The sequence below is a fragment of the Heterodontus francisci genome, chromosome 33 (genome assembly GCF_036365525.1).
Source record: "Heterodontus francisci isolate sHetFra1 chromosome 33, sHetFra1.hap1, whole genome shotgun sequence".
Lineage (NCBI taxonomy): Eukaryota > Metazoa > Chordata > Chondrichthyes > Heterodontiformes > Heterodontidae > Heterodontus > Heterodontus francisci.
This window is the reverse complement of record NC_090403.1, coordinates 42,837,236-42,855,574: the sequence shown is the minus strand read 5'-3', so window position 1 is coordinate 42,855,574 and position 18,339 is coordinate 42,837,236. Positions and strand designations below refer to the sequence as shown.

The 18,339-nt window shown below is 42.2% G+C and overlaps 1 protein-coding gene across 1 annotated transcript in view; it reads right to left on the bottom strand.

Moving 5' to 3' along the window:
- Nucleotides 1-14,015: 14,015 nt before the first annotated feature.
- aarsd1 (alanyl-tRNA synthetase domain containing 1) overlaps nucleotides 14,016-18,339 on the bottom strand; it is a 31,560-nt gene continuing 27,236 nt past the window's right edge. The window contains exon 12 of the mRNA XM_068013391.1: nucleotides 14,016-16,408. Coding sequence (XP_067869492.1) covers nucleotides 16,270-16,408 — 139 coding nt within the window. The 3' untranslated portion in view covers nucleotides 14,016-16,269. The remainder of the gene's footprint in view (nucleotides 16,409-18,339) is intronic.

The window sequence follows — 18,339 nt, the reverse complement described above, 5'->3', positions numbered from 1 at the left end:
TTAGTCTCTGACCATCCATGGAGATACACAATTCGTTTTTGGCACTGTTTCAGTTTCACTGAATTCAGTTGTTGACAGCTGGTGATTCTTTTCTCACAAGTGTACTTCATTGTTGTTTGTTTTCTCTCAACAGTTCTGCAAAGCCATGAATAAAATGAGCTAATGGTCACTTGAGACTGCTTCTTCAATAAAATAATAGGGTCAGTATATTAATCATATTAATGTCAAATCTGATGCACAGACACAACTCCTCGTAGACAAACAGCACAATGAAATTCATTCCAGTGTTCCAGATTCAAATGGGAAAAACAGATTAAAATTATAAACTGATTTTGTCACTGTCTGTCTCTTAAATCGACCATGTGAAGCACATTCAACATGAAGGCGATAGTTTGATCACTGTTTTTACTCCTTCACGCCATTTCCACTGAAAATATCATCAGCACTCACTCCTGAAACAATCAATTTAGCGGGAGTTCTCTTGCTCATCTGTAACCTTGGCGGAAGAGCTATGGGAACTCAGAAAAATGGTGCAAACGCCAAAGTTACTTAACACGAAGGAGAACCATGCCCCCCCCATGAAATTTCATGCCAGTGTCTTATTACATTTCTGGGAACTGTCTCAAAATGCTCACCTGCAATGAATAACTTTGGAGTGCTGTTATCTAGGCAAATGCAGCAAGGTTCCACAACTAATGTAAAATAAAAGCAAAATACTGCAGATGCTGGAAATCTGAAATAAAAACAATAAGTGCTGGAAATACTCAGCAGTCTGGCAGCGTCTGTGGACAGAGGAGCAGAGTTAACACTTCAGGTCAGTGACCTTTCATCAGAACTGGCAAAGGTTAGAAATGTAATAGATTTTAAGCAAATAAAGCAGGGGTGGAGGAAAAGAGAACAAAAGGGAAGGTGTGTGATAGGACAGAGGGCCAGAGAGATTAACTGACAAGTAGGTCATGGGGCAAAGGCAAAGAGAGTGTGCTAATGGTGTGGTGAAAGACAAAGCATTAGTGCAGAGGGAGCGTTAATGACAGAATAATGAGCAGCCCTAGCCAAAAGCACAAACATGAAAAAACCTGTAGGCAGGTATACAATATAAAACAAAACAAAATAAAATAAAAAAGGGCCAGTCATGCTCTGAAATTATTGAACTCAATGTTCAGTCCAGTAGGCTGTGGCATGCCTAATCGGAAAATAAGGTGCTGTTCCTTGAGCTTATGTAGATGTTCACTGGAACACTGCAGCAGGCCCAGGACAGAGGTGTGGGCATGACAGCAGGGGGGTATGTTGAAATGGCAAGTGACTGGAAGCACAGGGTCATGACTCGGGGTCACAACTAATGTGATATGACCAAGTAATCTGTCATTTTGGTGGTATTGGTTGAGGAAGGAAAGTTGACTTTGGCATGGGAGAATTCCCCGTCATTCTTCAAACAGTGCTATGATATCTTTGATGTTCACCTGAACCACCAGAGAAGTCACAGGAGGATTTGGTTTAGCATCTCATCCAAAAATAATGGGGGCTTCTCACAATTCAGCACACTGTCTCAGTTGTGCACTGCGGGTTACTTTGTTCAACGCCTGGTTCAAACTGCAATCTTCTGACCTTGAGATGACAGCACCACCAATTGAGCCAAGCTGAACAAAAGAGTGAAAAGTTCTGTGTTAATGATAATTGGAATTCTTTGTAACTCTGATTTTTTATCAGCACTACTGGCAGTGAAAACATTTCAAAATCCGGTTTTGACTTCTGGCTGCTTTGCTTCACATTCTTCATTTCATTGCACTGTAATAATCTGATTCCAACATGCTAGGGTTTTTATCCCAGTAAATAGTGAAGCCAATGCTTTCTGTCACGTTACTGACAGCCCTAAACAAGAAACTAGCAAAGGGTCACAATCAGTCCTGATGAAGGGTCACACCACAAACAGTAGCCTATCATTCGTTGTTGTTGCTGATCAACCTTCTATACACACCCAGCATTTTGTTTTCAAAGCATTAGTCCAAAGTCAGAAGAATTTCCCAGTACTCTGTATTTTTGCCCATTACATTAAAATCTGATTCTTACTGCTTTCTAAATTATGTATGTTAAACTTTCAAAGATCAGTTTAGTTAGTCTGCCCACACTTCAATCCCAGCCAAAGTAGCAGCTAGGTCACCAGCTCCTAGCTCCTGTTAACACTGGTGAGTATGATTAAGCAGTCAAAGATTCTTCTCTCTGATGTTCCCTCACTCCCTGCGGGAAAGGGTCTGTCATCTGCTTGTTCTCCTTAACCCCTTACCATAAAAAGGAATTGCAGGCATTATTCCAAATGCTATTAGTCCACGAGACAGTTCACTGTTGCTCCAAATCACTGATTCGCCCAACAAAAAGGATATGGTATATTAAGAATCTCTAACAGAAACATTGAATATGGACAAGTATATGCAACAAGTCAAGTCCAACTTTTGCAATGATTAAAAAAAACCTGTTAGAAAAAAATCCAAACACAGAAGTAAACTTTCTTCTGAGAAACTGCAATTCAGTTTGTTACCTTGAACTCACATTCCAGATACCAATTGGTCCATGCATTATGCTTTCAAAGCAAGAATCTATTAACACAAGTCATAAAAACAGAAACTGGTGGAAACACTCAGCAGCCCAGGCAGCATACATGGAAAAACAAAGAGAAGCAGAATTAACGGGCAGGATTTTACCACAGGTTTTGGGGCTCCATCGTCAGAACCAAATGGCAATCCTGAGCCCATACTTGCTGGCAATGTGACTGACTCAGGAATTTCCCCAGAGGCGGCATCCTAATTGGCCCTCTCCGGGCTCACCGATTAAAGATGGCGGGCGGTTGTAGATGCTGCTGGCTGAATCAGAACTGCCTGATATGTTGAAGGACAGGCATGATTAAATAACAAAAGTGATGATGATGCAAGGCAAAATGAAGCAATAAGAGAAATACAGTAACAAAAGAGGGGGGCAATCATCACTTTTTGCCTGTAATCACTCCTGCCCTCCATCTTATCTTTTCATGCTCATGGGTGGGGGAAAGTTTTCATTTCCACTTTCTCTCTTCAGAAGCATGTGGAATAGACGTCAACAGCACAGACAAAGTCTGTTCAGCCCATCATGCTGACTCTTTGCTAGAGCAATCCAAAACTAATCACACCGATTAACAGTTTATATTGATAAACCCGTTTCATGGGCACAGAATTAGATAGTGTTTATTGTTCTGCAAGAAGGCTTAGCCAGAATTACAGAGTCTTCAGCACAGAAACAGGCCATTCAGTCCAGCTGGTCCATACTTGTGTTTATGCTCCACACAAGCCTCCTCCCACCCCTCTTCAGCATTGCAGCATGCCATTTCTAGGAAGCAAATTACAGTTCGGCCACTGGGCAACACTAAGTTTCTAGTCACCTGCCATTATAATTCTTGATCCCACTCCCTCTCTATCCTCAGCCTCCTACACCGTTCCAATGAAGCTCAACGCAAGTTCAAGGAATAGCACCATATCTTTTGATTAGATAATTTAAAGCCTACTGTCCTCAACATTAACTTCAATAAGTTCAGATCATAACCACCATTCTCTTGGACAGGAGGTGCCGGCAATGGTTCTGCTGTCACCATTTACACTGTGCCTGGACCCAACTTTTGTTTCTTTGTTGTCCCACTACCCATCCCTTTTTCCCTTGCACCTTCATCCATTTTGTCATTTAATCACTCCTGCCTTCCATCACATCACAAACCTTCTCTTTTGTTCTTTCTTCCCTTCTGCCCCCGTCACTTGTCCACACCTTTCCGCTGGCTCTATACTGGTTTATAAACTGTTAAATCTCCAATTTCTTCCACTTCTGATGAAAGGTCATTGACCTGAAAGAGTGAACTGTTTCTCCTTCCGCAGCTGCTGTCTGAACTGGTGAGTGTTTCCCGCAGTTTCCATTTTCATATCAGAGTTCCAGCATCTGCGCTATTTTGCTTTCGTTTTAGTGTCTATGAGTATATGAGTCTGAGAGAAATAGCTGCTGAATTATTTGAAATAACAGAAAATTCTGAAAATGCACAAATAGTCTAAAAAATAAAATACAGGCCAACATTTCAGATGGCGAGCCTTCTCCAGAAACTGAAAGTTTAACCTTCCCTTTCCCATGTCCAGCATGCATAGTATCTCTTTTTGTCTGCAATGATTTTCTTTGGCACAAACAAGATAATAGATCACTGTGAGAATCAATTCTTTGATAAAATAAAAGCTTCTCCAGGGTCATGAGATATAAGCCTCAGTAATAAAGACCACAGCTTGGATGGAGTATGGAAATTGCATATGCTTACAGTGCATGCACATTCCACATGCTTACAGTCTGATCACAGCATGTTGTGCTGTCATCACTTGCACAATACAGGGCTTGTTTACTAAGTCCAGCTTCTCTAATTAACTGTGGTGAATCATTATACAGGAAGTGTTGATGCTGTTGAGGTTGTTTCCATGCTAGAGTGTGCTTTTCAATTTCTGTCGTTCTAAATCAGTGTTAGTTCAGTATTTAAATGTTTTTGCTATCGTACTTTGTGCCTTACTCTGCCGTCCTTCCTATATGTTTCTCTTTCCTGCACACTCACTGCATTGCAATTATAAATCGCTACAAAGTCTCCTACTCTAATTCATTCTTTTAAGAGTCCTCAAGACTGGAACTCCGAGTCCACCGACCCCTCAGTCTTTCTTTCCTCTGACCGTCTGCAGGTTTTAAAACTCAACCCTGGCATCGCTATATCTGATTTACCTCATCATTCCTTTTACTCTTTGAACATTGGCAATGCCCTGTATTAGGGGTCTTGGTTCTTCACCCGCACTTCTCAAAATTAGATTTTTATACAGTCTACCAGTAATATTTCACAACAACTTGCATTTATATAACGCCTTTAACTTAGTAAAATGTCGCAAGCCACTTAACAGGCGTTTAATTAGACAAAAATGGAACCTGAGCCAAAGGTGACGACATTAGGACAGGTCATTAGCTTGATCACAGTGTCATGAAGGAGGAGAAGTGGCAAGCTTTAGGAAGGGAATTCTAGAGCATAGAGCCCAGGGTGGCGAAGGCACAACCATTGATGGTGGAGCAAAGGAAGTGAAGATTGCGCAAGAGCCCAGAGTTGGAGGAATATAGTGTCCTTTATGGGCTGGATGAGGTTGCAGAGAAAGAGAGGTGAGGCCCTGGAGGAATTTGAACACAAGGATGAGAATTTTAAAAATCAAGGCATTGGTGAACCTGGAGCCAATGGAGGTCATTGAGCATAAGGGGTGATGAGAGATCAGGACTTGGTCCATGTTAGGACATGGGAGGCAGAATTTTGGATGAGCTTAAGTTTATGAAAGGTGAAAGATGAGAGGCCAGCCAGGAGAGCATTAGAATATTTCCGTCTAGAGGTAATATAAGAATGGATGAGTGCTTCAGCAACAGATGGGCTAAGGCAGAGGCAGATGACATTAGGGATGTAGAAGTAGGCAGTGATGGAGAGGATATGGGGTCTGCAACTCAGCTCAGGGCCAACAAGGACACAAGAGGTTGCGAGTTGGTTCAGCCAGAGGTGGTGATGAGGGATAGGAATGGAATCAGAGGTCAGGAAACTGAATTTGTGGCGGAGTCCAAAGAGAATTCCCAACTGGAGGAAATTTCAGCTCATCCAGACTGAATGTTGGACAAGTTGTATGACGACACAGAGTCAACACAAAAATGGTTATTAGGTCATGGATAAAAATATTGCTCTATAAATCCCTGAATGCACCTTACATATTAGCATCAACAGTTGTTTAACACGTTCCCAGCATCAGGTCATTTTTCCATTTCTGCTGAAGATGACCAGAAGCTGGTGAATGTGTGGAATGGTTGCCCAGGGAGGCAAAAAGTGTGGAAAAATTTAAGAGCAAGTTGTATGGATATTTGAGCGAGGAGATTGAAAGGTATTAATTTTTGTGATCAGTCAGAAGAATTGCTGAGATTTTTCAGGTCCTTTACTATGTTCCCAATGCAACAAAGGAAATTTTGCGCCATTGACATTGCATCCTGCAATTTAGATCGTGTGAGAAATAATTCTGTATTTATAAACCCTATTAGTACTCATGAATTCTGACTACTGCACACATAAAACAAGATCAGTGTTGCACAGCAATCTATTCAATAACCTCTACATCTTCACTTTGGTCCAGTTCTGAGATAATATGACACTATGCCAATTGGTCATTCAAATATAAAGGCAAATTATGCACAGTTCAGCTTTTACAGCAGGTTGTCCCTCAGCTAGGGAATGATGTGTGCTCGGGGGGGAGGTGGGGGCAGGGGGGAAGCTATAACAAGAAAAATAAACCAAAAGTTGGTGTGTTGCAAATGTAAATCAACAATTAAACTGGATAATGCAAATAGAACAATTGGCAGCACCTCACCTAGCCTACAGAATCCACCCAAAGTCCAGTTTAACAGTATGAGTACTAATAAGAGATTGCTGCCACCTATAGTTGAAAGAGATTACTGCCCGATATTTACTGTTTAGAAAATAAACAGCTTGCAAAGTAGCACAGTCTGCTGTAGAGTTCTGATGAAGGATGCCACCCAAAACCCACTGTTCACAGGAGAAAGCCTTTGGCTAAGTGATAGCATTCTCATCTGCATCAGAAGGTATGGGGTTTGAACCCCCCCTTCTGGTAAGCAGAGACAGAAGCTTGGGCTCTGAATTCTGGCTCATCATGCAGCAGGGTGTCCCTGTTGTACCTGATGGGTGTGGATGACTGTATGGGTTGTGGGAGTTCATCGAACCCTCCTGCTGTATAGGACTAACCACTCTATCAGCTGGTATAAAGATGGTTATGGCCACAGAAGGACCATTCACATTGCAGCCTGTTAAATTTATCTTATGCTATGTAAATTTTATATGGGTAAGATGTTAGGATCCAGCTGTAATCACTGTTTAAAATTAGCCTTATAATTTGATGTAAAGCAATGCAATATCAGTAGAAGTAATTTCAGTATAGGTCACTTGTGTGTAAGTCTTCTGTCTTAAGCAAAATTAGTTAAATCACATATGTTACTATTAATACCAGACATGCTAGTTTATGCTTGCCGAAGAGTCAAAGGCGGCAAGTGATTTCAATGAATTAAACAATTAAAATGAAATTAACCAATCATCTACCACATCTACTAGCTTCTGCTACAAAATGACTTGGGTACCATTTGGTGACAAACAGCAGACTTTACACTACCGACCAATTTAAAGAGACAAAGCACACATTTCTCTATGCTGAAGTAATCCTCATACACATGACGCAGAACATCTCATTTAAGATGGTAATATGAAGCTCAGTACCAGCTCCCTGATGGTTTAGTGGATTTCTGTTTCACATAGGATGATATTGACCCAGAGTTGGCTGACAAAATAATGGTGAGGTTAATGGCACTCTCTGCTATTTAAGCGTAAATGGTACAGCAATTTCAGGGGTACATGCATGGTTAAATGTCAATAACCAAAAGTTGCCATCCGAGTTGCGTTGTTCCACAATTAGCTTTACAAAAAACAGGGTTTTGCTGTCTCCTCACCATTGAAATGCACTGAATGTCATAAATACAGGAATAGGCCATTTATCCCCTCGAGCCTGTTGCGTGCAAGCAACTTAACCAGTCAGCCTGAAGGATGAAGTTGTGCAATAGATAAGAACTAAACTCACCACAGAAAGTTAAGTTTTGTCATTACAGTCCTTTTAACATGATAACTGTTAATTGCTTTCAATCAACCTTTCAAGCACTGAAATTTTACTATTGAGTGTGGCCTCTCATTCCTTCAAATAATAGTTGTTGGAAAGTTTTAAAATGTCAAATTTAAAATTCAAACTTTAAAAAAAAACATTACCTGTCTCTTTTTTTCTCTCTCTCAATCCAATATTTATTTCCCTCTCTTTACTTCTCTTTCTGTACCTGTTTTGGCATTGAATTAACCCACACTGATTCACACTTCCTTCTCCGTCGTTCCTCTTTCATTTCTCAATTGCCTCAATCTGAATCGTTAAGGAGATGAGCTATTGCTTGCCCTGTTCACTTAGGTTCCAGATGCCCATTTCCCTCGTTATCAGCTCACACTTTGAGAAACTTGCTGCAAAAAAAATTTAAAAACCTAAATGTGCAAGGGCAAATTTAATCAATGGCAAACACCATCAGATGTTCTGCTACAGCAAAATCTGGACCATTGAGTCATACAGACCAGAAGATTCCAGTCTCAGACTGTGCTGAATTAACTCTCAGCTTCAAAGCCCCTGGGCTAGATCCGGCTAGGCAGGGGATACAAATCATCCAAGAATCCCACCTTTTATTGCTATTGTGCGCCTTGTTGGATAGAGCGTGTAAAACTGTCAGCTAAAAACTGGACCAGATTGTGATGCTCATTATAATCAAATGGCCCATCATCACTCTTCACAAGAATATCTACTTCAGCATTCAGAGATCCAACCCATTGCAACTGGGGTTTTTAACCGCAAAGATTTTGCCATCAAAGAGGACTATGTAATGTATAATTGTGGTGTGAGGTTTTCAAGTGTTTTACTAAGTAAAGAAAGTATCTCTCTTTGTAATTTGGGGTATCAGCTACTTACAAAGTACTTATTAGTTCATGCGGATTTCTTTTATTTTAGTTGTTATAATAAACGTCTTAAAATGTGAAATCGTGACATGTAATTTTTTTAAATTGGTCTGGGGGCTGATATTTTGTATTTTAGCATTAACGGTCCCACAGATCATAACAGCACTTACTCCGCTGATGTCAGTCTTGTGGACCTGCCTCCTGGGTTAGAATATCTGACAGCATACCCATCACATATTTTAAATTTTAGCCTGAAGATCTACTCACTTCTAGCTCTAGAACATGATGGAGGATTAGCAAAATCCTCCAAAACATAAAGCAACAGCCCAATCCAACAACTGGGCAGGTGGGTTCACAGAACTCGACAGCACCACCAAAGCTTAACTCGTGAAGCTTATTAATGAGATCTTGAAGGATAGGTCTGTCTGAGAGGGCTGGGGTTTCACCTATACAAAAGCAAAATACTGCAGATGCTGGAAATCTGGAATAAAAACAGAAAATGCTGGAAGTCAAAGACCTGTAATATTAACCTTGTCTCTCTGTCCACAGATGCTGCCAGACCTGCTGAGTGTTGTCAGCATTTTCTGTTTTTATTTGGGATTTCACCTATTCAGGTCCAGATAACCCTGCAAACCAAAGTTCTAACAGGTAGAGTGGTCCTATTTCAACAAGCAATAGGAAGTTTACCAATGTTTCAAGCTGGTAAGGTTAGCCATTTTAGCTGATTCAATTCCAGCAGTACTCCTCTGCACACTTGAGTTGCCAATCTGCACCTTAGTTCTTAAGACTTAGGTAAGCAGGATGTGTTCCTCAGAGAGTGTATCTAACAAACAGAAACTCTAGTTATGTAATGTTCACAGTAGCTTGGTCTGGAGACTCTTACATGGCAAGGGCTTTGTATGTCAAAAATGGCTGACCAAAAAAAAAAGTTGCAGTGGATTCCCAAGTCACAGACATTGCTACTCTTCTCTGCCAAGCAGGACAAGCTCCATCAAGTGAAAATACCCCATCCAACTTTCCTTCCCATTGTGAGGCGGGACCCCTTTCTCAACAGCGGTATGGCTAACAAGCTGAATCCCTCCATCTGTTTATAATGGCAGCTCAGCATATTGCAGTTGCAGTTCCAGGTTCCAGCAACATCCAACATTCTTCACTCTCACTATATTCATTTTTCCAGCTCTCACTTGATCTTGGAATACTCCATTGGTACTCCAAGTTGCTGCCAGCACTGTCTGTCTATTGCTTTACTACTGAATTAATAACCTTTCCTAGAAGTTTCTCAAATATATTGTTTATTACAATCTACTGTCAAGAGAACAAAACTTACTATTCCAGTGCTTGAACGCAAATAGCAGTTGCTTGCCCCAGGATATAATGACCAAATGCTCTCATTGAGGATCAGAAAGCAGCAAATTCTATGGGGCATTGATTTTTGGGGCTTTGTGTAGATGTTATTTGTCAGAGAATTGCAGTCCAGCTCAACTTACTATAAAGTGATTTTTTTTCTATCTCAAGCCAAAACATCATGCATTGATTAGAACACGAAAAGCAGCTCGACTTTATGCCAGGTCTGAAAATGCCAAAGGAACAATGGAACTGTAAATCTACATGAAGCTGATTTCGACAGCAAGTGCACTGAAAATATTCTTAATCTGAACTCTAAAAAGAGCATGAAAAGCTCTTAGAAATATGTAGAGGTTTAGAACACAGAACAGGGCATTCTTCCTAACCAGTCCATGCTTGCACATACTCTCCATACAAACAGTCCTAGTCACATTTGCCTGCCTTTTCACTTTATCCTTCATCAATCTAACAAATCTAATCTTTAATGTTGACATAGTTTCTGCTTCAACCACTGAGCCTTGAAGTGAATTCCACAGCCTCATAACTCTTTAAAGAGGTTTCTCCTGCTCTATGTTCGAAATCTCTTACATGCAATCTTGTATCTACAACCCCTCAACTACTGGAAATAGGCTGCATCTGCAGACGGCATCCCAGCCTTTTATGACTCTAAATACAACCCCATGTTTTACTATGAAGTTACCTGAAGACTTGTGGATACACTATCGACAATTATGTATTGTGGTAGTCTGAAGTGCTGTGTTTAACCTCAATTCTCCAAATAAGTTTATTAAAAAGAAAGTCTGCATTTATATAGTGCCCTCCACAACTTCAGTATTTCAAAGTGTTCTATAGTCAATTAAGTACTTTCTTTGAAGTATATTCACTGCTGTAATATGGGGAAAACAGCAACCAATTTGCACAGAACAAGCACTCAAACAGCAGTGTGATAATGACCAGGCAATGTTTTTGTGATGTTGATTGAGAGATAAATATTGGCCAGGAACCCTGGGGAATAACTCTCCAGCTCTTCTTCAAAATAGTGCCATGGGATCATTTATGCCCAGCTTCAAGAGCAGACAGGGCCTTGTTTTAACATCTCTTCCAAAAAACAGCATCTCCAGCAGTGCAGCACTCCCTGAGTGTCAGCCAAGATTTTTGTGCTCTAGTCTTTGGAGCGGGCCTTGAAACCACAACTTTCTGACTCAGACGATAGTGCTACCAACTGAGCCACAGCTGACATGCATTTGCCATGATAATCTGAATTTTAATGCAATGTCTACATACCTGTTAAATGGGTATATTTTGTGAACAGTATGACAGACATAACCAGGGACTTTTCTATAAAGCGCTCAAGTATATTTTTATATTATTGGTACCCTGGATATTAAATTGAAAGAACACTCCAAAACAGCATGATGGACTGAGATGTTACACAGAGTACTGATGCTGCTGCTGCCTCTGCACAGGAGTCCTATACTCTGTCTCTCCCCACCCACTGAAGCATTGATGCTCTGTTTTCCCTGTTCCCTTGTCAACTGCCTGTGTTAATCTTCACTGCTTGCCCATGGGGAAGTCGCAAAGCTGGTGCAGCATTCAGCTGGGATCAACGTCAGCACACACTCTGCTCATCAGTCCTTTAAATGTACTCCTAAATAGTTAGAAATACTGTTATAAGCAGCAATTAATGTTATCAACAAGAATAAACGTCGGACTCAGAATTATAATTCTGCAGTAGTTATCATATTACTGGGAAAAGAACTGGAAAATAAGTTTGACATATGAATATGCAGAATTATTGGGCAGAACATGCTAACCTCCTGCACCTACAATTTTAATTACTATTTCAATGGGCATATTTTAAAAATATATACAAATAGTGAAAACAATTTCCTTATAGAACATTTATATAGTGCCTTTAACATAATAAAACATTCCAAGGCACTTCACGGGAGCATTATAAAAACAATTATGACACCAAGCCATGTAAGGAAATATTAGGTCAGAAGACTAAAAGCTTAGTCAAAGAGGTAGGTTTTAAGGAGCGTCTTAAAGGAGAAAAGTGAGTTGGAGAGGTGAAGGGGTGCAGGGAGGGTATTCCAGAGCTTGGAGCCTAGGCAACAGAAGGTGGGGCCACCAATGGTGGAACGATTAAAATCAACAGGTCAGAACTAGAGGAGAGCAGATATCTCAGAGGGTTGTGGGGCTGGAGGGGATTACAGAGATAGGGAGGGGCGAGGCCATGGAGGAATTTGAAAACAAGGATGAGAATTTTAAAATCAAGACGTTGCTTGACCAGGAGCCAATTAGGTCAGCGAGCACAGGGTAATAGGGGAACCGGACTTGGTGTGAGTAAAGAAATGGGCAGCAGAGTTTTGGATGACCTCAAGTTTATGGAGAGTAGAATGTAGATGACCAACCAGGAGTGCATTGGAATAGTTAAGTCTAGAGGTAACAAAGGCATGAATGAGAATTTCAGCTGATGAAATGAGACAGGAGCACAGTGGGGCAAGGTTACAGAGGTAGAAATAGGTGGTTTTAGTGATGGCGTGAATATGAGGTCGGAAGCTCATCTCTGGATTAAATGGGACATCAAGGTAGCAAACAGATTGGCTTAATCTTAGACTGTTACCAGGAAGAGGAATAGAGGCAACAGCTGGAGAATGGAGTTTGGAGCAGGGATCAAAAATAATGGCTTCCATTTTCCCAATAATTAATTACAGGAAATTTCTGCTCATCCAGTACGAGATGTCAGATGAACAGTCAGATGGTTTAGCAACAGTGGAGTCATTGAAAAAGGTGCTGCTGAGGTATCGCTGGGTGTCGTCAGTGTACATATGAAAACTAACGCTGTGCTTTCGGATGAAGTCCCCAAGAGGCAACATGTAGATGAAAAATAGGAGGTAAAGCCAGGCTCAGGTATAAAATTAAAACCCGACCTGGGCCTGACCCGACCACAGCCAACCCAAACCTGACCCAGAGTCCTTTAATTTTTTTTCATGCCCAACCCAACCCAACACGAATATCATTCATCCGTTCCGGCAACAGGCTATTCCTGCATATATATATATATATATATATAAAAGCAAAATACTGCGGATGCTGGAAATCTGAAACAAAAACAAGAAATGCTGGAATCACTCAGCAGGTCTGGCAGCATCTGTGGAAAGAGAAGCAGAGTTAACGTTTCGGGTCAGTGACCCTTCTTCGGAACCCCGAAGAAGGGTCACTGACCCGAAACGTTAACTCTGCTTCTCTTTCCACAGATGCTGCCAGACCTGCTGAGTGATTCCAGCATTTCTTGTTTTTGTTGTAGGCTATTCCTGCAGATGGAGTTGTAGGGAATCATAGGTGAGCCTGATCCCTTGAGTTCCCAGAGGCAGCACTGTCCAGCCCGACCCGACCAGAGCCCGAATGCTCGACTCAGAATATAGATCCGACTCGAACCCAACACCTAGTCGGGTCTTGTCGGGTTCAGGTCGGGTAGCCAGGCTTTAATAGGAGGAGGCCAAGGATAGATCCTTGGGGGACACCACAGGTAACAGTGCAGCAGCAGGAAAAGAAGCCATTGCAAGTGATTCTCTGGCTACAATTAGGCAGACATTAGAACCAATTGATAGCAGTCCCACCCAGCTTGATGACAGTGGAGAGGCATTGGAGGATGGTACCCTCAACCATGTCAAAGGCTGCAGACAGGTTGAGAAGAATGAGGAGTGGAAGTTTACCTTTGTCACTGTCACACAGAATGCCATTTGTGAATTTGAAAAGAGCTTTTTTGATACTGTGGCAGAAGCAGAAACCTGATTGGAGGGATTCAAACATGGAGCTCCAGGAAAAATGGGAATGGATTGGAGAGGTGACAACACGGTCAAGGACTTTGGAGAGGAAAGGGAGGTTAGAGATGGGATGGTAGTTTTCAAGGATGGTGGAGTCAAGGGTTGCTTTTTTTTTTAAGGAGATGGGAGATAATGGCAGATTTGGAGAGAGGGACAACAACTGAAGAAAGAGAACTGTTAACAATAACAGCGAACATGGGGACCAGGAGGGGAAGGTGGGCGATCAGCAGTGTCGTGGGAATAGGATCGAGGGTGCAGGAGATGGGTCTCATGGACGAGATGAGCTCAGAGAGGGCATGATGTTAGAAACTAGAGAAAGATGCGAGTTCAGGGCTAGACACAGGGGAACATTAGAGGAAGTTTAAACGGGTGGACTAGTGAAAGGGAGGCAGCTGATCAGATGGTCTTGATCTTAGTGGCAAAGACAGTTGGGTTCTTGAAAGTGAAGTAGTCAGTGAATTGGGGGATAGTTTTTTCCAAGGGCAGATACAGGAAGTAGTGTTGAGGCATGGAAGGGGGATGTGAGTACTGAGTGATATAAGGAAGTGATCAGAGATGGTATTATCTGTAACTGATACAATAGGACTAGGAAGACCATGGGAGGTGGCAAGGTCAAGGGCGCGTCTGTGAGTATGGTTTGGGGAGTTTACATGGAGGGAGAAATTTTGGGAGGATAAGAGGGCAGAGAACTCAGAAGAGACAGAACATGATGAGTTGAGATGGAAGTTGAAAATCACAGAGGATGAGCTCATTTGGTGCAGAGGCTGAGGGAGAAAAGCAGTGAAGACATCTCTGTGAGCGTATTGTTTTTTTAAATCATACTTGGAAGGGCAATAGAGAACAATGATTTTGAATGAGAGGTGAGAGGGGTGGAACAAAGTGAGATGCTCAAAACATGCCACAGGAGTAGGGGTCACGCCAAGGAAGGTGTGACCTGGTGATAAGTACTACACTGCCACCACGATGGTCTTGGCGGGGCAAGTGATGGAAGTTGTAGCCAGATGGAGAAGCTTCATTAAGGGGCAAGGAGTCATCACCCCTCAGCCAGATTTCCGTTAAGGCCATGATGTTCATGCAGCCATCCACAATAGGTTCACGAATGGCAAGGGCCTTGTTCACAAGTGAATGGACATTCTGGAGGGAAATGCAAAGAGGGGTGGTGAGAACTGATCTGCTGGCAGAGTCCACAGCGTCAGCAGTGGGAGGGGCAAGTTGGACAGGAAGAAGCTTGGCAAGATTAGCCCCAGCGGGCACACTGAGCAGGAAGGTTGATGGGAGAGTGGGATAGGGCAATTGAGATTGGTGCTAATAATGAGCCAGTGCTGAGTGCCTCGATGAGCCCATCAGAGGATGCCAAGCGAAGCACAGAGGGAAGCTGTAGGCTTATCTAACAGGGAGTCAAGGCTGAAACAACAGCAAGAAAGCAGGAAGGTCGAGGACTGAGGTTAGGGTAGGGAATTGGGAGGACAGAGTACTTGAGAGTGGAGAATTGAAGGGAGGCATGATGATAGAAGAGAATCCAGGAGGGATAAAGAGAAAAAGTGGGAATAGTGTAATGGGCTCAGGTCTGGAGTGACAGCCAAATGCGCATGCAAATGGACTCAGGGAGAGCTCAAGTTATACAAGTCTGCTTAGATTAAAACCTAATAGCAAATGGGAAGGAGTCCAGAATTAAGTCAGAGGTGTTGGGATAACAGTGAAGTAGGTAAGGTGGACTCAGCATGAGGCATCGACGAACTGCTGTCCGAGTTCGGAGACAGGTTGAGCAAGTGGAGCCCAGATGCTATTTGAGGGTAGAGTAGTGGAGGACGGACTGATGGAGACATTTTCATAGGAAGGAAGATCCAGGAGGTGTATGGAGTCAGTTGGAAGGATAGAAAGATGATGGCAAAGTTGGAGGACAGCATAAAATCCGGAAGCAGCAGAAGTTTATCAGCCCAGATGAAATGATTTTCTGCCAGTAACAGACTGAAGCTGAAAAACCAGTATAACCAGTGGCCAGTCACAGGCTCAGCAGGAGACTGAGATATTTACAAATGAAAGAGTTTCAAAACAACTTCACTTTAAAGACAGAAATGATACATTTATTGTACTGCACGCCAAGTACAGAATAGCATAAGACTTTGTTAATTTATGAATGGAGAGATTATGGATGCATTCACACTCTGACCATTGTGTTGGTGCAAAGCAGTTTCACTTTGTACTGACCCCAGTTATACTGTAAATACAGCTAAATCTGGAGTCGGGGCCCCGCCCAACATGTCAAGGAAGAGGAAAGACACTCCCTGGAGATGATCATCTTACTCCACTTCCCTTCAGAGCCAGTTTCAGGCCTTGGTACCAATGTCACACTGAAAAATGTAGTTGTGGAGTGCAAATGTACAGTCAGACTAAATTTAAATGAACACTTTGCTTAGGGGTAAGAGGAAGAAATTTTTAGGCAAGATAAAGATACTGTACATGTAAATTTACATCAGTTTTCATTGCCTGTATTCATTCTTCTTTTGTGTCCAGTGTGTTCACATATTGCTGAAGGAGGGCCTCCACCTCTGGCCGTTTGCTCATCTTGTTTGCTTTACCCTGATAACGTCCCCGTTTTCCAGCGCCTTTTCCATCAAGGATTTGAGCAACCCTGTGTTGGAAGATCAAAGCAAGACATCCATTAAGTAATCAGCCAGTGAAATACTTTCTCCTGCCAAGTTTATTGAAACCAACAAATCCCTTGGACCTGATGGCCTGTATCCGAGGGCTTAAAGGAAGTTGCATTGTGGATGCATTTGTTGTAATCTTCCAAAATTCCCTACATTCTGGAAACGTCCCAGCAGATTGGCAAACTACACATGTAACACCTCTGTTCAAGAAAGAAGGGAGACAGAAAGCAGGAAACTATAGACCAGTTAGCCTAATGTCTGTCATTGGGGAAATACTAGAATCCATTATTAACGATGGAGTATCAGGACATCTAGAAAATCACAACATAATCAGGCAGAAGTCAACAGGGTTTTGTGAAAGGGAAATAGTCTTTGACAAATTTATTAGTGTTCTTTCAGGATGTATCAAGCAGGGTGGATAAAGGAGAACCAGTAGATGTAGTATATTTGGATTTCTAAAAGGCATTCGATAAAGTACCACATAAAAGGTTACTACACATGATAAGAGCTCACGGTGTTTTGGGGTGATATATTAACCTGAATAAAGGTCTGGCTAACTAACAGGAAACAGAGAGTCAAGATAAATGGGTCATTTTCAGGATGGCAAACTGTAACTAGTGGAGTTCCACAGGGATCAGTGCTGGGGCTTTAACCATTTATGATCTATAGTAATGACTTGGATGAAGGAACCCATTGTATTGTAGCCAAATTCGCTGACGATACGAAGATAGGTAGGAAAGCAAGTTGTGAGGAGGATGCAAAGAGTCTGCAAAGGGATTTAGATAGGTCAAGCGAGTAGGCAAAAATTTGGCAGATGGAGTATAATGTGGGAAAACGTGAGGTTGTCCACTTTGGCAGCAAGAACAGAAAAGTAGAATGTTATTTAAATGGAGAGTCTGCAGAATGCTGCGGTAGAGGGACCTGGGTGTCCTTGTGCATGAATCACAAAAAGTCATCATGCGGTACAGGAAGTAATTAGGAACACAAATTGAATGTTGGCCTTTATTGCAAGGGGAATGGAGTATAAAAGTAGGAAGTCCTGTTACAACTGTACAGGACATTGGTGAGACTGCACCTATAGAGTACAGTGTACAGTTTTGATCTCCATAAGGAGGGACATACTTGCATTGGGAACAGTTTAGAGAAGGTTCACCAGGCTGATTCCTGGGATGAGGGGTTTGTCTAATGAGGAAAGGTTGAGCAGGTTGGGCCTATACTCATTGGAGTTTAGAAGATTGACGGGTCTTGGCGGGTAGGATTAAGGAAAATCCCAAGGCGTTCTATACTTATGTGAGGAACAAGAGGATGACCAGAGTGAGGGTAGGGCCGATCAGGGATAGTGGAGGGAACTTGTACCTGGAGTCGGAGGAGGTAGGGGAGGTCCTAAATGAATACTTTGCTTCAGTATTCACTAGTGAGAGGGACCTGGTCGTTTGTGAGGACAGTGTGGAACAGGCCGATATGCTCGAACAGGTTGAGGTTAAGAGGGAGGATGTGCTGGAGATTTTGAAAGATATGAGGACAGATAAGTCCCCGGGGCCAGACGGGATATACCCAAGGATATTACGGGAAGCGAGGGAAGAGATTGCTGTGCCTTTGGCGATGATCTTTGCGTCTTCACTGTCCACTGGAGTAGTACCGGATGATTGGAGGGTGGCAAATGTTGTTCCCTTGTTCAAGAAAGGGAATAGGGATAACCCTGGGAATTATAGACCAGTCAGTCTTACGTCGGTAGTGGGCAAATTACTGGAGAGGATTCGGAGAGACAGGATTTATGATTATTTGGAAAAGCATGGTTTGATTAGAGACAGTCAGCATGGCTTTGTGAGGGGCAGGTCATGCCTCACAAGCCTTATTGAATTCTTTGAAGATGTGACAAAACACATTGATGAAGGAAGAGCAGTGGATGTGG